Raw genomic sequence first — 16,591 nt, forward strand, 5'->3', positions numbered from 1 at the left:
TCACCGCATGGTGATTGTTGACTCTTCAGCACTCAGCACGGTTCTTTATTATCGGCTCTGTCACCCAGCCAATGGAAGTTCCCCGAAGGCGGGACCATGTCCCTTTTATGCTCCTCTGATACCAGAGGCACAGAGAGGGTCTGGCTTATGGTAGGAATTGAATAAATGTTTTTTGACTGGAAATGGTAACTGGGCAGTTGTTATTAGCAAACAGTCTTTAGAAGCCCTGTGCGGGGCACCGGATGCCAGGACACATGGGGCACTGGATGCTGGGCGCATGGGGCATGGTTCCTACCCTTGAGGAGCCTTGAGTGGAGGGATGACAGCCCCGTGTGCACAGCACCAGAGTCATTAAAAGCGTCAGGGGGGTGGTGGGGAGAAATGAGGGTGGGCCAGTTCTCTGCAGGGCTTAGGGAAGTCTTCAGGAAGGTGGGTGTTCTCCAGGGGACAAGGCCTTCTGGGCACAGGGTGTGAAGAAGGGCGCAGAGCTGGGCCATGCACAGGATCTTGGGAGGGATCCCAGCTAGTCCAGGAAAGCAAGAGTGTATTGAACCTGTGAACTTGAATATGTCTGCAGATTTTGGGGACCGTGGAGAGAGAGGACGAGATTAAAACTGCTGTCGAGAGAAGGGGTATCTGCTGCCTTGGTCCTGGGGCCAGGCGATGGAGGGGTGAGGGTAGGGACACCTCGTGTACAGGGTGTTGGGGCGCTGCCTCTGAGAAGGGAGGGGAGGCAGGACTTATAGGGGGCCCCTGTTTATTCTGAATTTGCTACAGGCATCTCCAGAGCCAGTCTGAATGCACCAAGATTTTCCTCGGCAAGAATAAGCTCAGTCTTCAGCCCACACCCAGTGTGCCACGGCTCAGCTGTGCACGTGCCGCCTTGTTGTCAATTAAAGTTTGGTGGAATTTGCTGCTTTCCTTTTCCAGCCATTTCATTCATGGATTAATCTAATGAGTTGTTGAGATTAGGACCATTTAAGGCGTTGGCAACAGGGAAGAACTAATACAAATCTATTTTGTCTGAAGTGTGATTGGAATTTTTTGCTAAGATGCTGGTTTATATAAAGGTATGGAGGCGGCTGGATCTGTACTATGGCCAAGGCAGCACTAAATAATTTATCTTTCTCCTCTGTGAGGAAGGCTGATATTGACACTGCGTGGGTTTTTTTCTTAAGGCTCCACCCAGGGCTATGTTCGTAGACAGTATGAACAATATTTTTGGGGTCAGAGCTATTACTACTCTTTGGTCAATTTTGGACTAAATGTCAGCTCCCTCTTGAAAAACAATGATTCTTTCTGAATCGGAGACACTGTTTACATTTTGACTACTCACATGAGATCTGCTTTTAAGTCATTATTAAATAATCGAAATGTTTTTGAAGTTATATTTTATTTACTTAGTACTTGACGTACGCCTCCCCCTGCTCGGTGCTGTGGGGTGTGGAAGAGAAATAGAAGTCTCCCGCTTCCTCTAGAACAGAGCTTCTCAAAATATCTGTGCTGAAGCACCAGTTTTCTTTTTAAATTAGTTTTCAATCTGTTGCAGACTGATACATGATAAAAATGAATTACTTGAAAAATGAGATGCTGCTTGAATGTAGTGTCAGTGTCCAGTTGCTGTCCAAGGGGCCACGTACTTGCCCTCAGTGCCCACAGCTTCCTTGCTGAGGACCGCCCTCTGGGGAGCTCTAGAGATTCAAAACTGGTCTACTGACACACGTAACACAATGAAAGAAACGACTAATGTATTCTTTCTAATTGTTTATTTTAAAATTGGGGAACAATATATACGTTCACTACGGTGTGTGAAGTGCCACATTATGTCACGATAGCCACCGTTGGTTGTGTTCGTTGTTCTGAGCTCTGTACCGTTTGGTTTTATGCCAGCCTCACACACACCTCTGAGTGGGTACTCTTATCTCCTTTTTGCAGGTGAAGACACTGAGGCACGGGTGGGGGTTGCTTAGCTTGCCCAAGGCCATTTAGCTGCGGAAGGAGGGCCTTGGAGCTGCACTTCTGAGCCTGTGCTGTAACCATTCTGCTCTCTGTATGGTGAGGCTAAAAATGCTGCTTGAGTTTGGAAAACAGAGGGTTGGCATGCTTGGAGGTCTCCCTGGAGGACGCAGGTGTGAGGGGCAGGCTGCACCCTCTTTGTAAGACAAAGCTGGAGGTGGGATGAAGAGGCACAGGGGCCGAGGGCGTGCCCAGCAGATGGGCTCCACGTCCGGCAGGTGGCTGTGGGGTGGCGGTGAGCCCCCGTGGTCCAGCTGTCTAGCTCCTGCCTCCTCCTCCATCCAGCGGGGAGGGTGGAGTCGGAGAGTCGCCAGGGAGGCGGCTGTAGTAACCAAAGCATGAGGTAAAAAGAGCCTGACTGATCAGGGCTTTAAATAGGACCGGAGGGGAAGAATTGGCAGTTGTGACAAATTGATCAAAGGAAATGCAGAGAGGAGTGTGGAGAATGCTCGGACTTCTTGGCCACTGTTCAGCTAAGATGGTAGGTCCTGTTGCCTGAGGACCACAGAGTGACACATTTTTGGGCTCAGGCTTTAGTGATGGGACAGGTGCCTACAATTACTTGATTGCTGAATTGGAACGAATCTTCGGACCCCCTCGCACCTCCCTGTGATGTCACCCGAGTAAGCTGGTTCACTCTCAGTTATCCTGACTGAAAGGGCCCTTCTGCTGTGGTTTCCACTCTGGTCCCGTCCTGTTAGTCTCGCCCTCATTCCTGTTACTCGCCTCCCTGTGGTTAATCGCCACAGTTGCTTGGAAGGTTGGCCGTGCTCGGTGGAAGAGGTGGGAATGAGCCAGCCTCCCGAAAATAGAGTGGAGGCCGAGAGGTGTTAACAGAGGTTAACTTTCAGGCGACATTTTTGGAGGTGGACCTGGGGACATTGGTTTTCTTGGCTCACAATCGTGGGTTTTGCCTCTCTGTTTCCTAGCGGTTGACCTAAAGCAAATGAACAAAATCACCACCGACAGGAAAAGAAATCCCCAGCCTCTGTTCCCTTTCTCCCAGGCGGGAAGAAGGATGTTCCACACGGTTACTTGTTTCTCCCTGCACCCATTTTATCCCCGTCACCGAGTAAGTTGTACTTTTTTATGAACTTGTGGTTCCTCTGGTGGGAATCACATGACGGGCATGTGACAAGCGTGGGGTGAGGGATGTGACCAGGCACCGCGGGTAGCAGGTAAACAGGAGGAGGCAGGTTAGCGGGAAGTGTGAGTCAGCTCATTGGACAGTTCCTGTCAGAGGACGGAAGCCATGACCTGGGTTGGTCGCCTCTGCCCTTAGATCACTGAGCACAGCCAGGCAGATTCAGTACTGACTATGGGGAAAGGTGATTCACAGGGAGTTTTCGAGCTGAAGTCGCAGCGCAGGAATTGCATGGCGCTGCAACGGCCCTGCGAGGTGGGCTGCCTGGAACCCACTTCTGGGCAGGGAAACTTTCCTGCTCTATCATTATGCAAATCTAAAGTTCAAGTGTTTTTCTCCAGCAGTTTTCCTACAGTTTTTCTGAGCACTACATCCAGGTGTTTGATATCAGAGGGAGGGTGACATGTATTTGAATGTGATTTGAATATGAATTAATGGGATACAGTGATTTAGACAAGAGTGGAATAAATGCTAAGTATATTTAGATGTAATTTGAATCGAAGGCTCTCCCACTTTAAAACGAGGAGGAGGGGACTGCCTGTCTCTCTAGGTCACTTCTGGAGACTCGGCACCCCTGAGACCCGCTTGTGTTCAATGTGGCATCCTGGGTGGACGTTCCATCCGGTTCGTTCGAGGGTTACTGAGTACCCAGTCAGGCGCATGATTTGGGCCTATGTGCTGGCCGTACAGAAGATGGTGTTACAGTGGTGATGATGATTCTGTCTGCAAAGTCCTTAGTGTGTGCCAGTTCCTGTGCTGAGCGCCTCACTCCCGATTTTCACTTATTCTTTATGGTAGGCATGAGGTGGGCAGAGCGCTGTCTCCATTTCACAGAAGAGCCACGGTTCCAACTGAGGTTGTTAGAACCACTTGTAGATGACATTGGACCTACTGGGGGCCTGATTCTCAAGTGGCCACTTACCCGCTGCCCACCTCTCAGCTCAGTTTCTTACCCTGTAAAATGGAGACCCATCCTGCCTAGGCCAGATGGTTCCTAGGAGGGTGGGCATGAGGGTGCTGCTTCATGGCTGGTGAGTGGTGGTGGTACCACGATTTTCCTCTCCTCTTTTGGCCTGCTCCCCGGGACAGGTGTGACGGTGGGACTTGTTGTTTTGTGTTGAGCTCATATCCTTTTGGTATTGTCTGGGTCCCTGCTGCAATGATTGATGGCCTGCAGGTGTGGTTTGGATGGGGCAAATATTAATAGCAACGTAGATGAGGGTGGATGTAAAGAGCTGAGTTTCAGATGTGGCTTTGATGCAAATGTGGCCCTGGTGGTGGAGCTGTTGGTGGGGGAGGGGAAGTGCTAGGTTGCCTTTTAGGGGAGACCTGTCCCCCGCCCAAGTCAGTCTGGCCCCTTCCCTTGGCGGCTGGTGGCAAGCCATCTCTTGTAAGTATTTTGGCTGCAATGGGGACCCCCCCTCACCTTCTTTTGAACTTCTAAACAGTCATTAAGTAACACATCAGTTAGAAAAGATCCCAACAGAATTCACTCTATTGCTGTGATGCAGGGCCCCCCCTGTCCGCTTACACAGAGCCCATGATGCTGCTTTTCTCAGCCTGTATAGGCTCTGCAGCTGATGTTTCTCTTGCTGCTGCCACAAGGCCTGCATCCTGATTTTAGATGGCAGTCTCGCTGTGAGGGCTAAACCAGAGCTCCCCCACCAATGTGTATGCTTTACTTCCTGGGGCTTCTGAAACAAAGTACCACAAAGTGGACGGCTTCAAACAATGGGACTTTATTCTCTCACAGTTCTGGAGGCTGGAAGTCGACCTCAAGGCCGGGTCGCTCCTAGAAGCCTCTAGGAGAGGAGGCTTCCTCGCCTCCTCTGGCTTCTGGTAGCCCCAGGCGTCCTTGGCCTTTGTCGGCGTAACTCCAACCACAGTTCATCTTCCCTGGCTTGTCTCTTATGAGAGCACCAGCCATATTGGATTAGGACCCACCGTGATTCAGCAGGACCGTCTTAAGCTGATTCTATCTGCAGAGACCCCATTCCCAGTAAGGTCACGTGCATAGGTCAGGGGTTAGGGCTTGGACAGATCTTTTTGGGGCACACACTTCAGCCTGTAGTGGTGTGCCGACAGTGCCCATCTCTAGACTCCCCCACGTGTCCTCGGTTGGTCTGGTACGGCACCTGGCCTTTGGGGTCCTGAGTGCCCTCCTGTTTTCTCAGGAACTTTAGGCATCAGCCGTCTCCCTTTTCTCCTATTATCTTCAACTGCTTCCTTCCCTGGATTCTTTCTGGTGCCGCTAGCACATGCCCAGGGCTCTCACATCTTAGATTTCTCTCTACTCCATGACCCAGTTTCCCACTTCTCTCCTCCTCCTTCTCCAAACTTTCCTAAAAAGCATCCTGTGTACTCACTCTCTCCTTCACCTCCCACTTCTTCTTCCGCTCCCTCCTGTCTGGCTTCTGCCCTCGTCACTCCACTGAGACACCTCTCCCTCGGGCCCATGCCGGGGAGTTCCAGCCCATGTCCGGCAGCACTTCCGTGTGGTGGTGGCCCTAGTGGTGAAGGGGCGTCTTCCCTGGGCTTCTTGGGTAGAGCCCTCCTGGTTTCCTCCTTTCCTCTCTGGCCATGCCTGTTCAGGCTCCTCTGAAGGCTCTTCTTCCTCTACCTGGCGTGAAATCAAGCTGGGTATTCCGCAGGGCCTGTGTCTTCTCTCTCTGTCCTCTCAGAGGTGATCTCAGCCGCCCCAGCTTCAGTAGCTACTTGTATGTGGACAACTCCCAGCTTGACGACTCTGGCCTGGACTTCTCTGCACTCTAAACTGTGTATCTAAGTGCTTGTATGAAACATTTTGTCTGCTACCTCAGACTTACTTTTAAAACTGAACTTGTAATCTTCTCTTCTTCTCTCCAGAAGACCCCAACACTGCTATACCCTAAGAGATATGCATCCCAGAAATCTGGGGACATCCTTGACAACCTCACTCTTTGTCATTCCATCCATCATGTCAACAAAAGTCCTCTTGTGTCGCCTTCCTAAATATCCCTCCATATTTCCCCTTCTCTCTACCTCTGTCACCACTGTCTTCTGTCATCAGACGTTCTGACTCTTAGCAGAGCTCGCTCGCTGGTCCCAATTCCCTTGCCCCAGCCTCCCGTTTATCTGCCCTACTCCTGTCAGTTGTCCACACTGCAGACTAGTCAAGTTGGACCATGCCTCTCCTCTGTTCTTGGGGAAAGACGAAGTCCTTCGTTTGGCCCCGTTCCTGTGTATTCTGCCGCCGCCCACAGCTCAGTCTCCTCTCACACCTGTGTGCCTTCTGTTCCTGCTATGACGGCATACTTTCTTTCATCTTCCGGATCCTACAGCCTTTATGCATGGTTTTCCTGTCTCTCCTCTTAACTCGTTAGGCTCACACATGCCTGTGGTTGTTATGCCTTCCTGATGAACTGACCCTTTTCTCACTATGGTGTGCCCTTCTGTCTCTGATGAGGCGCTGTCTCTTGAAGTCCACTTTATCCGTGTCAGTGTGGCCACTGCCGCTCTCTCAGCTTCCTTGTTCGCATGGTGCCGTCATGTGCCTCATAACGATGTTTGGTCAGTGACGGACTGCTTATATGACGGTGTTCCCATAAGATTGGTACCATGTAGCCTAGGTGTGTCGTAGGCTGTGCCATTTAGGTTTGTGTAAGTGCACTCTCTGACATTTGCACAATGACGGAATCGCCTAATAATGCATTTTTCAAAATGTGTCCCCATCCTTAAGCAATGCATGACTGTGTATATCTTTTTCCATCCATTTGCTGTCAACTTATCAGTCTTTATACTTAAAGTGCAGCATATGGTCAGGTTTTGCTTTTTTGTCCATTCTGACAGTCCCTATCTTTTAAATGAAATTTTAGTCCACTAATAATTTAATTAGCCTTTAGTTCTTGAAGTGGTTGGATTTAGGTGTGTCATTTTACTATTTGTTTTTTCTGTGTCCTTTCCTGCTTTCTTTTGGGTCATTAAACTCTTTTTCACAATTTTAATTTACCTATTGATAGTTTAACCTCTTTACATTGGTGTTCTTTTTTTTTAGTGATTGATCTGGGAATTACGGTATACATCCCTAACTTTGCACAGTCTTCTAAGGATTAATATTGTATCACTTCATGCAGAATGTCCCCTGGCCATTGTGAGGGTCCTCCTCTTAGTTAACTCCTGCTTCTGAGTCAGAGCTCAGCTCAGCGGCTCCTTCTTCGGGGAGTTCTTGCCTGACCTCTGGGACTAGGGTAAGCCCCTATTGTGTGTGCTCTGAGCAGGTGGGGCTTCTTGGGGCATTTACCACACTTATAATTTGCTCACTGTGGAATCCCTGGTACTTAGCACAGTGCTGTCTAGTTATTTGTTTACTGAATGAGCGGGAACCCTGAGTGGTGGTTTGAGGAAGGCAAAAGATTTCGTGATAATGTACTTGAGGGAGTGGGAATGGCATTAGGTAAGCCTCGGAGGCTGAGGAGATGATGTGTGCGGGAAGGGAAGAACAGTCCAGTAGATTAAATGAGAGTTAAATACAACAATAAAAAATAGCTCTAATTTTTTATAGCAGTAGCTGCCATTTATAGAGGCTGTAATCTGGGCAGACAGCATGCTAAACCCTTTGTACATTTTATCTGACGTCTCCTCAGAATGAAGCAGTGAGGTCTGGAGTCGGTCCCCTGGTCCCCATCACAGGAAGGGCCTGCATCAGGCTCAGATCCCAGCGATTCTAGCACTTAGAGCGGAGGCGAGGCTTGACTGTGCAAGGCAGTGAGTGCCCCCAGGTGATTGTGTTTTGATTCTGGGGCAGAGTTAGGGGGCGAGACGGCCACAGATGGTGCTGAGGGTCTGTAGAGTGTTGTGCTGGATGCTGCTCTGCTTTAGTCCCTTCTGAAAAAAACCAAAAAGTGGACAGCCTTCTGAGACTCCTGAATAGGGGAGTGCAGGAAGGAAGGAAGGAAAACCTGCTTCAGGAAGGAAGGAAGGAAAACCTGCTTCAGGAAGGTTCCCTGGGGCCAGTGGGCAGGCTGGATTCAGGTGAAAGTCTGCAGAGAGGAAAGGAAAGGCCCGAGGAGAGCTGCCAGAGCCTGCTGTGGCCGGCGCGGGAGTTCAGAGAGGGGGCGGTCGTATTTTAAAGGAAGAATAAATGTGAGACATGTTTTGAGAGAAGTACGCATAGAATTGGTTAATGATGAGGTATGAGGAGAGAAAGATCATTCCTCTGTCTTCTGGATCATTTATAGCCGCTGACTGTAAGTGTTGCCTAACCACCATTAAATAAGTCCACGATGGGGACTATCATAGCCTCGTTTCTCAGACTGGGATCCACAGGAGCCATGGGGTCTGAGAGGTGGTGGGTAAGGCTAGGAAACATAGTTGTAAAGCTGTTTTAAAATATATTTTTTGTTTTGGATAAGACCCTAGCTAGCACAGCCTGCCTGACGGTTGCACAGAGGGACCTTTTTCTCCCTCTGTGGCGTTGTCGTCCCTGCTGGACATTTCTCTCCAGTACATTGAACAGTTATTGAGTTAATTTCTTAGGCGCGTGTGGGTGACTGACTGAGGAAGTGGGTGTCTCTGAACGTGTGTGGTGCGTTCGATGAGAGTCTGGAGGGGGTTAAGCGTGGTTGTGCACACGAGTGTGCATGCACCTGTGTATGGGTTTGCGTGCATTTATCTGCATTTGAGATGGTCATTAAAAATTGTGCTAAACGGATTTTTTTTCTTGAGAAAAAGCTTAACTAGTTTTCAGACTAGCATCAAAATGTTTTCACTTTCCCGATGAAATGTTTTATTGAAATTAAAAGATTGCTGTGAAAGTGGTCCAAAAAATAAGATCATTCTCTGAAGTTCAAGGTACATGTGTGAGATTTGTGGGTACTTTTGGAGTTTGCCCAAAGTGTGGAAGGTCTGAGTTTTGTACCCGAGTGCGCTGGCTTTGCACGTGAACATGGGCCAGTTTCCAGGTTTTTGTTTTTGTTTGTCTCTGGGCGCCTGTCTTGCTAAAATTGCTATAAGGCTTCTTATTTTAGTTAAAACCAGTGACAAGGGGCATGAGAGTCCTCCCTTCTCCATGTTGACATTCCTTTGGGACCAATTCTGTTTTAAACCCAGCTGCGGTCCAGACGCATCCTGGTCTGGGGCACGCTGCCCCGGGCCAGCGAGGAGGACAGTGAATTCATATTCTCAGCTAGCATCGTCTCGTGGCTAGGAAAGGTTAGGTCTCACACATGTGTCGTACAGTGTATTGCCCTCCATGATGTTAATGGTAAACAAATACATTTTAAACTCTCTGAATTTGTGGTTGCCTCCCCAACAATTATTAAAAGTGCTTTATTTTTTTTTCCCCACATTGCACCGTGGGAAGTTTTTCACCCTTTAATAAGGAGTCCTCTTGTTGGAAGAGGTCTGGCACTGCTGACCTAGTGCCCAGAGCACAGGCCTATTAATAAGACCCCGATGAATGGTTGGGTTGGCCCCAGTTTTGGGGGTTTAGTTGTCTCACTTTTGCACATAGGCAGAGTCACAGCTGATGGTTCTATTCATTACAAGAATCGTTGACTGGGTGTGGCGGAGGGAGTTGAAGTCTCTGTAAGGACCATTGCAGGGATTTTGATGGTTATCTTCTTTTATTGAGAGAGTCTTCGAAGACGTTCAAGGCTAGTGCAGGAAGAAGCTATTTGTGTCCCGTACGGATTCTGGCTTCGAGACTTCAGAGACCCGCTATTCCAAGATTGTGGCTCTCTCCCTTCTATTTTTGCCTGATTAGATTTGGCAAAGGCCTTCAGAGAGAAGCGTCTGGAAAGTTTGCTGGTTGAGTCCACGTACCACACATCGCTTCTCGTTCTGAGTCTCTTCATCTGCCTAACGCCATGAGGTATCCACGTCTGAGCCCATTTTCCCAAATTGGGGTCCACAGATGTCCTCGGGTCAGAGAGAATGTTTCTGCTTTGCGAGGGGTCTCTGGTGCGTTCCTGGAGTTTGAGGGACCCGTCTAAGCAGGGATAGCGAGCGCTCGAGTGTGACTCACTCTTGACTCCTTGTTTGGATTCTTGGCGTTGGCTTGATCCCTTTTCGGAAACCGGAGGGAATAAACCCTCAGGGTGTGTGTGTGTGGTTGTGACGCTTTGGGTTTTTACCCCCTTTCTTGTCGTTTCTCTGGGAAGCTGACCTGAAGTTTAGTATCAGGAAACTTCAAACAGAGGGACCTCCGAGCCTCTGTTGGGCTCCCTTGCTTCTGGGTGTGATCGAGCACCCGTGGCCCAGGTCTGTGAGAAGTTAAAGACGGGAAAGGGAAAGCTGGGTGCAGTTGTTGCCTCCCTGGATCTGTGTGTGTGTGTCTATATTTGTGTCTTTGTGGGGTGGGGGGGCTGTGGCAGAGAACTCTGACCAGGCTTCTCTTTTTGGGACCTCCTGCTTCTGAGCTGAGGTGGGACCTCCTGTTTCCTCCAGGTGCTGAGTGGAGCACTGATGCTGAACATGAGAGCCCTGGTTTTCTAGGAAGCCACGAACTCCAAATCTTATATCAGTGGTTCTCCAAGTGTGGTCCCCAGGTCAGCATCTCCTGAGGAGTTGTTGGAAATTCAGATTCTTAGGCACCTCCTTAGACCTGCTGGATTGGACACTTTGGGGGTGGAGCCCAGAGAGCTGTGCTTTACCAGACCCTTCGGGGGATGCAGAGGCACGAAAAAATTTAAGAACCACGGCTGAAGGCCAGGGTCTTTGTAATTTCCGAAGCCGACTTTTTGTATTTTTAGTGCTTACTGGAGCTTCAGGTTATCACTTTCCTGAACCAGAAATATGACACCAACAATAGCAGTGGTCCTGATTGCTGGCCATTTCCGTATGGTCTGATGGTTAGGGTCATGCGTTCTTTGGAGTTCTTTACCGCTCTGTGGCCTTGGGCAAGTTGATTAACCTCTTCTTTATTTCCTCACCTGGGATATGGAGATAGTAAGAGTAGAAACTATTACTATCCCTGTTTTACACTTGCAGAAACTGAGGCACAGGAACAGTTCCAGAGCTTGCTTAGAGTCTCTCTTAAATGGAGCTGGAGGGTCGACTTCGGACAGTCTGGTTGCAGACCCTGGGCTCCTACCCACTGTGCTCTCATCCCTCTTGTGTTTGTTTCCGGTTAGTCATCCGTAACACTGGTGTCAGCATTGCCTCCATGTCTAAGCACAGCTGCGAGCCGTAGGACGACATGTAGTAAGCTGGCAGTGGACATCCCATTGTTGTGGTGTGGCAGCAGGAGCAGCCTCTGACTGTCACTTCACAGGGTGAAGCCCCGTGTTCCTCACACTGAGAGCTTCCGATTCCCCTTTCCAGAAGCAGGGCTCTGACAGGTGGAAGGGGTCCTCTGCGTGGGCGTGTTGTGGAAGATGGGGGAGGGGGCAGGCGTTGGTGGTTGTGATGACTGGGGTGCTGCTGCCGTTTAGTGGACGGGGCCAGGGGTGCTGGATGTCCCCCTTGTGGACAGTCGGGCTCAATGAAGAGTTGTCCTACATCTCACTGGACTGTCATGTACCACCAGGCCTTCAAAATCTGTTTTTTCCTCTCTGTTTCAGGTGGGAGTCTGTTTACATATGATCTCGAAATGCTTTTTTTTGCATGACTTTAATATACATTTAATATGCACTGAGTATCTGAGGAGTATAACCACTGTGTTTTAATACATTTGGAGAAGATTATATTTTATTAGTTTGAAACTTTACTGAGAGTTTTTACTGTTTTGGAGAATTCATGTCATGTTGTTGCTGACAGTTTGAAATGGCAGGACAGCACACCTGCTGTCTGCATCTTGTAGTTACTGCATTCTGGTGATCCTGGGTAAGGGAACCAACACAACCATTTCCTCATGTCTCTTAGGGCCCTGTTTCTCGAAGTTTACAGTGCCCATGCATCACCTGGGAATTTAAGATGCAGATTGTGATTGCAGGAAGCTCTGAGATTTTGCATTTCTTTTATTGAGGTCACACTGGCTTATAACATTATCTATGTTTCAGGTGTACATCATTGTATTTCTACTTGTGTATAGACTGCATCATGTTCACCACCAAAGTCTAGTTTCCATCCGTCACGGTACACACGTGCCCCTTTACCCCATTTGCCCTTCCCCTCTGGTAACTACCACTCTGTTCTCCTTAGCCATGTGTATGTTTGTTTATCTTCTACATATGAGAGAAGTCATACAGTAATTGTCTTTCTCTGTCTGACCTATTTCGCTTGGCATAATACCCTTGAGGTCCATTCATGTTGTTGCAAATGGCAAGATTTCATCTTTTTTTATGGCCGAGTAGTATTCCGTTATATATATATACCACATCTTCTTCATTCATCTGTTGATGGGCACTTATATGAACAGATACTTTTCCAAAGAAGATATACAAATGGCCAACAGGTGCATGAAAAGATGTTCAGCATCACTAATTACCAGGGAAATGCAAATCAAAACTACAGTGAGATATCACCTCGTACACCTCAGAATGGCTATTACTAAAAAGACAAGACATAACAAGCATTGGAGAGGATGTGGAGAAAAAGTGTGGCTAGGGATGAGGTCAGGGGATCATGGGGCCAGGTTGCATAGGGACCTGTAGGACATCATGGGCCCTTTGCTTATACTCCAAGTTGGGGAGTTCATGCTGGTTTGGAGCAGAAGTGACGCAATCTCACCTAAGTTTTCAAAAGCTCCCTATGGCTGCTGTGTTGAAAATGGCCTTTAGGGGGTGAGGGTTGGAGCAGGAGGAGGCCAGATAGAAGTCACTGTGGTGTGCAGGTGTGAGATGGTGGTGGCCTGACCTGGAGAGGGCGTTGGTGGTGGTGAGAAGTGGTGGGATTCTGGGTGTATTTTCGTGCGACTTGGAATACGGGATGAAAAAGTTCTCAGAACTCAAGGCTTCCACCAGTGCCTCTGTGGATCCTGGTTTGAGGAAAATCGGATGCGGTGACGGCCATGTAACCATGGTCCCATGTTCTTTGCCTCCTGCGGATTGTGTGTGTGTGTGTTGGGGTGGGGGGCATGTCTGTCCAGCCCAGTGGTTGACAAATACAACAAGCAGCTAAGGAGCCGCTTAGTTTAGAATAGAAAGTGCAGCAGCGCCGGCTGGAGCTCCCTGGTCCAAAGCCTCATGTAGTTCCCCTTGATTAAGCTGGAGCGTATTTTTAGTAAAAACATATGCTGTCACCCGATTAATGTTTCCTGTAATACTCTGATGGTAAATCAAAGATAAAAATTCAATTTTCTCCTCCCATTCTCCTCGTGATCCCGTTTGTCCCCCTTCTTTCTTAGACTGTGTAACTACAGAAATTTCATTCGCGTGCTCGCTTTGAGTTGACTGACGCCTTTCTGACATAAATATGCATTATGTAGTTTTGCCCTAGATTTTCAAATAATTAATTTGAAAGTATGGGAGCAGCTCGAGATGTCTTCTGATACGTGCGTGCAGCTCATCTTCTGTGCAGCTCGCGATTTTGGTGACCTTCCGTGCCTGGAGGAGACTTGATTACCGTAGAGCGAAGTTTCCTGTGGCGGGGGCTTTTGAAAGCCGGCCAAAACAGCGGCTCGCCTGGGTGTTAGGTGGAGCACACACAATTAAGTAAAGTTACGTGGCGTGTCTCCAGGAGGCCTGGGTTCTCAGCCAGGGTGACCTTGCAGGTGCTCCTATGTCGTTTTGTCTGAAGGCTCCCTGCCTAATCAAAGCGGTGATTTTGGTCCGTTGATGTTTTCAGTTTGCACTTGCAGCAATTACTTATGAAGGAAAAGCGTCTACTCTCGTTCTTGCGCTGTCGCTCCTGTTACCTGACTGTCGCTAAGACCATTTCTTGGCTTGGAGTGAGGGGAGCAGAAGGTCGCTTCATTTACTCAGACCTTTCCCTTGTATTCTCTCAAGTCTGTATTTTGGGAACTCTGGTTCAGTTCTGTAACTCAATGATGTGGGCAGGGCGAGATCTTTTCTTCCTTTTTTAAAGCCATGGGCTATTTTCGATGTGTTGTGACCTTGGTAAGAAAGTTGTCCTGCATCTATCTAGGAGGAGATCTTTTTAAGGAGAGTATGAGTTGTGGCTAGGTATTTTTAGACCACGTTTTCTTGTGGCATTTGTACTTTGGTGGCACGGCGTCATGGAAATTTCTCTTCCTAGTCTAGGATTGAGAAGATGGTATTTCAGGGCTGGCTCTGTCCAGTTACTGTACTAGCTTAGTGAGCCTCACCCTTCCCATCTGTAAATGGGTGTGAAGACACACGCCTGCTGTCTCCCTCGGAATTGGTAGAGGTGCGGCGAGCCGAGGTGCGGGAAAGAACTTTGCGCGCTCTCCACTGCGCTCTGCTTGAGGTGCTGGTGCTGGGTGTGCCTGGGAGCCCTTGATGCTGTCTCACTCGCCATGGGTGGGTCTTGGGTGAGGCGAGTGAGCTGGTTTTCTTGAACATAAAATAGGGACGAGCACAGGGGCTGGCAGAGAAGGAAGAGTCCAACTACGGGCTCTCTAGGAGCAATTCTATCTTAAAAGTCCTATGATTTTATGTTTCAGGGGGCAGGGCAGGGAACTTTTGCTCATTTTTTCTTTTCCAAGTTATTAGTTAAAAATTTTCAAATGTATGGCGAAGTTAAAAGAATTGCATAATGAGCACTGAGAGTCAGCCGCTGTTCACATCTTGGCGCATTCGCTTTCTCCCTTTCTCCACCTTTGTGTCTTGGTTCTTAAACTCCCGTCTCTGGTTTCTTGGGTGTGCGTTCTACAGAGTGCGGCAAAGTCAGTCGTTACTCAGGCTGTGGGATGCTGGGTGAAGTTGGGGCTTTTGCATCCTTCTGATTAATCAATACTTTTCTTGAACAGGATGAACTCACTGCAGTAAATGTAAAGCAAGGCTTCAACAATCAACCAGCCTTTACGGGAGATGAACACGGCTCAGCCAGAAATATTGTAATTAACCCATCAAAGGTAATGCTGATTGTCTGTTTCCTAAAACTTCTGAAGAAGTGTGTGTATGTGACACCCATGGCAGTTAATGTTGGTAAATCAGTATTGTTTATACCGCAGTCCGTATTCAGAATCCCCCCGAATATCCTGCTCTGGGATCCAGTCAGGGGTGGAGCATTTGTTTTCATGTCTTTTAGTCTATTTTAATCCAGGCCAGTCCTGCTCTCCACCATCCCTTATCCTGTTGTAGGTTTTTTGGGGCTTTCAGGACTGCAGTTTTAGAAAGGTCCAATCCGGTTGTCTTAAGATTCTAGTCCTACATTCTAGATTTGTCTGATTGTTTTCTCAGACAGCATTCAGGTTAAGTATTTTGGCAAGAAGACCACATTGCATCCTGTTAGAAGATGTGCAGTGCCAGTTTGCTCTGTCATTGGTTAAACTGAGTTTGATCACATAAGGTGGTGTCTGCCATCCTTTTACATTGTAACACTAGTGATCTTTTCCTCGTAGTAATCTCTACATGGTGATACTGGGGACCATATGAATATCCTATTCTCCAGTAAAATTTTATCTTAGGATTTTAGCATGAGTTGATGATTCCTGCTGAATGAAGTATTTTGCTGGTGGTTGCAAAATGCTGGTTTTCTAGTTACTATTCCTCATACATTTATTAGTTGGCATTCTTTTGCAAAGGACCACCCATTTTTTTATCATCACTTTGGACTCCTGGACTTTCTAAAATCTGATGTACCATCTTCATTTTTCTTTTCAATGCTCCAGTTGTCTCACATCTGGCCAGTGGGGGCACCTTTAACCTGGCTCTTGGGACCTTTGACATCCCCACTGTTTTTTGAGCGCTTCCTCACTTTGCCGCAATAACATATTCCAGGTTCATCTTGTTCGTTCCCTGCCCCGGCCCAGCTCCGCATGCTTGGCGTGCTCATGTTACTAGAATGTCGTAACTTCTAGGCCCTGTCAGTGGGCAGAGATGGGAAACGTATTTAGATTTCTTTTCTTTTCCTTCTTTCCTCCTTCCTTCTTTCCGTCCGTCCACCAACCCTTAACTCAATACCACAGGATTTTTTCTTACTTTTTTCTGTTCCATCTTTGCATCTCTTTTCTCCCAGAGTGAGAACCCTGGATCTCAGCAATAGCAACATATTAATTCATTTACTCTGTATTACAATACACACATAAACATTCCAGAATAAACTATACCAATATCATGCCAACAACAAAGTTACTCTGTAAAATTTACAGATTTTCTACAATACTTTTTGTCCTTAGACTTTCATTAAGAGTATATAGTCAGAATATTATATTAAAAAATTTCTCCAATTGAATCTTTTTTCTGTGTGATTATATTAATAATTAGATATATAGATAGAATTATTTTTTTCTGTTTGTCTTGTTTAAGGTTTGATTTTTCATTTTTGAGTTATTTCTAGTTTTTGAATATTAAAATACTTTTGCTCTTATTAAATTGAAAACATCATACATATAAATAAAAAGAAATCAAACATACAGATGAATTTCTG

At 47.6% G+C, this 16,591-nt stretch overlaps 1 protein-coding gene across 1 annotated transcript in view; it reads left to right on the forward strand.

Moving 5' to 3' along the window:
* Positions 1 to 16,591, forward strand: part of MED12L (mediator complex subunit 12L) — a 297,559-nt gene that overhangs the window by 19,670 nt on the left and 261,298 nt on the right. Inside the window, exon 2 of the mRNA XM_046642173.1 lies at positions 14,970 to 15,074. Within this exon, the coding sequence (XP_046498129.1) occupies positions 14,970 to 15,074 (105 nt within the window). The remainder of the gene's footprint in view (positions 1 to 14,969; positions 15,075 to 16,591) is intronic.

Source organism: Equus quagga, chromosome 1 (assembly GCF_021613505.1).
Source record: "Equus quagga isolate Etosha38 chromosome 1, UCLA_HA_Equagga_1.0, whole genome shotgun sequence".
Taxonomy (NCBI): Eukaryota; Metazoa; Chordata; class Mammalia; order Perissodactyla; family Equidae; genus Equus; species Equus quagga.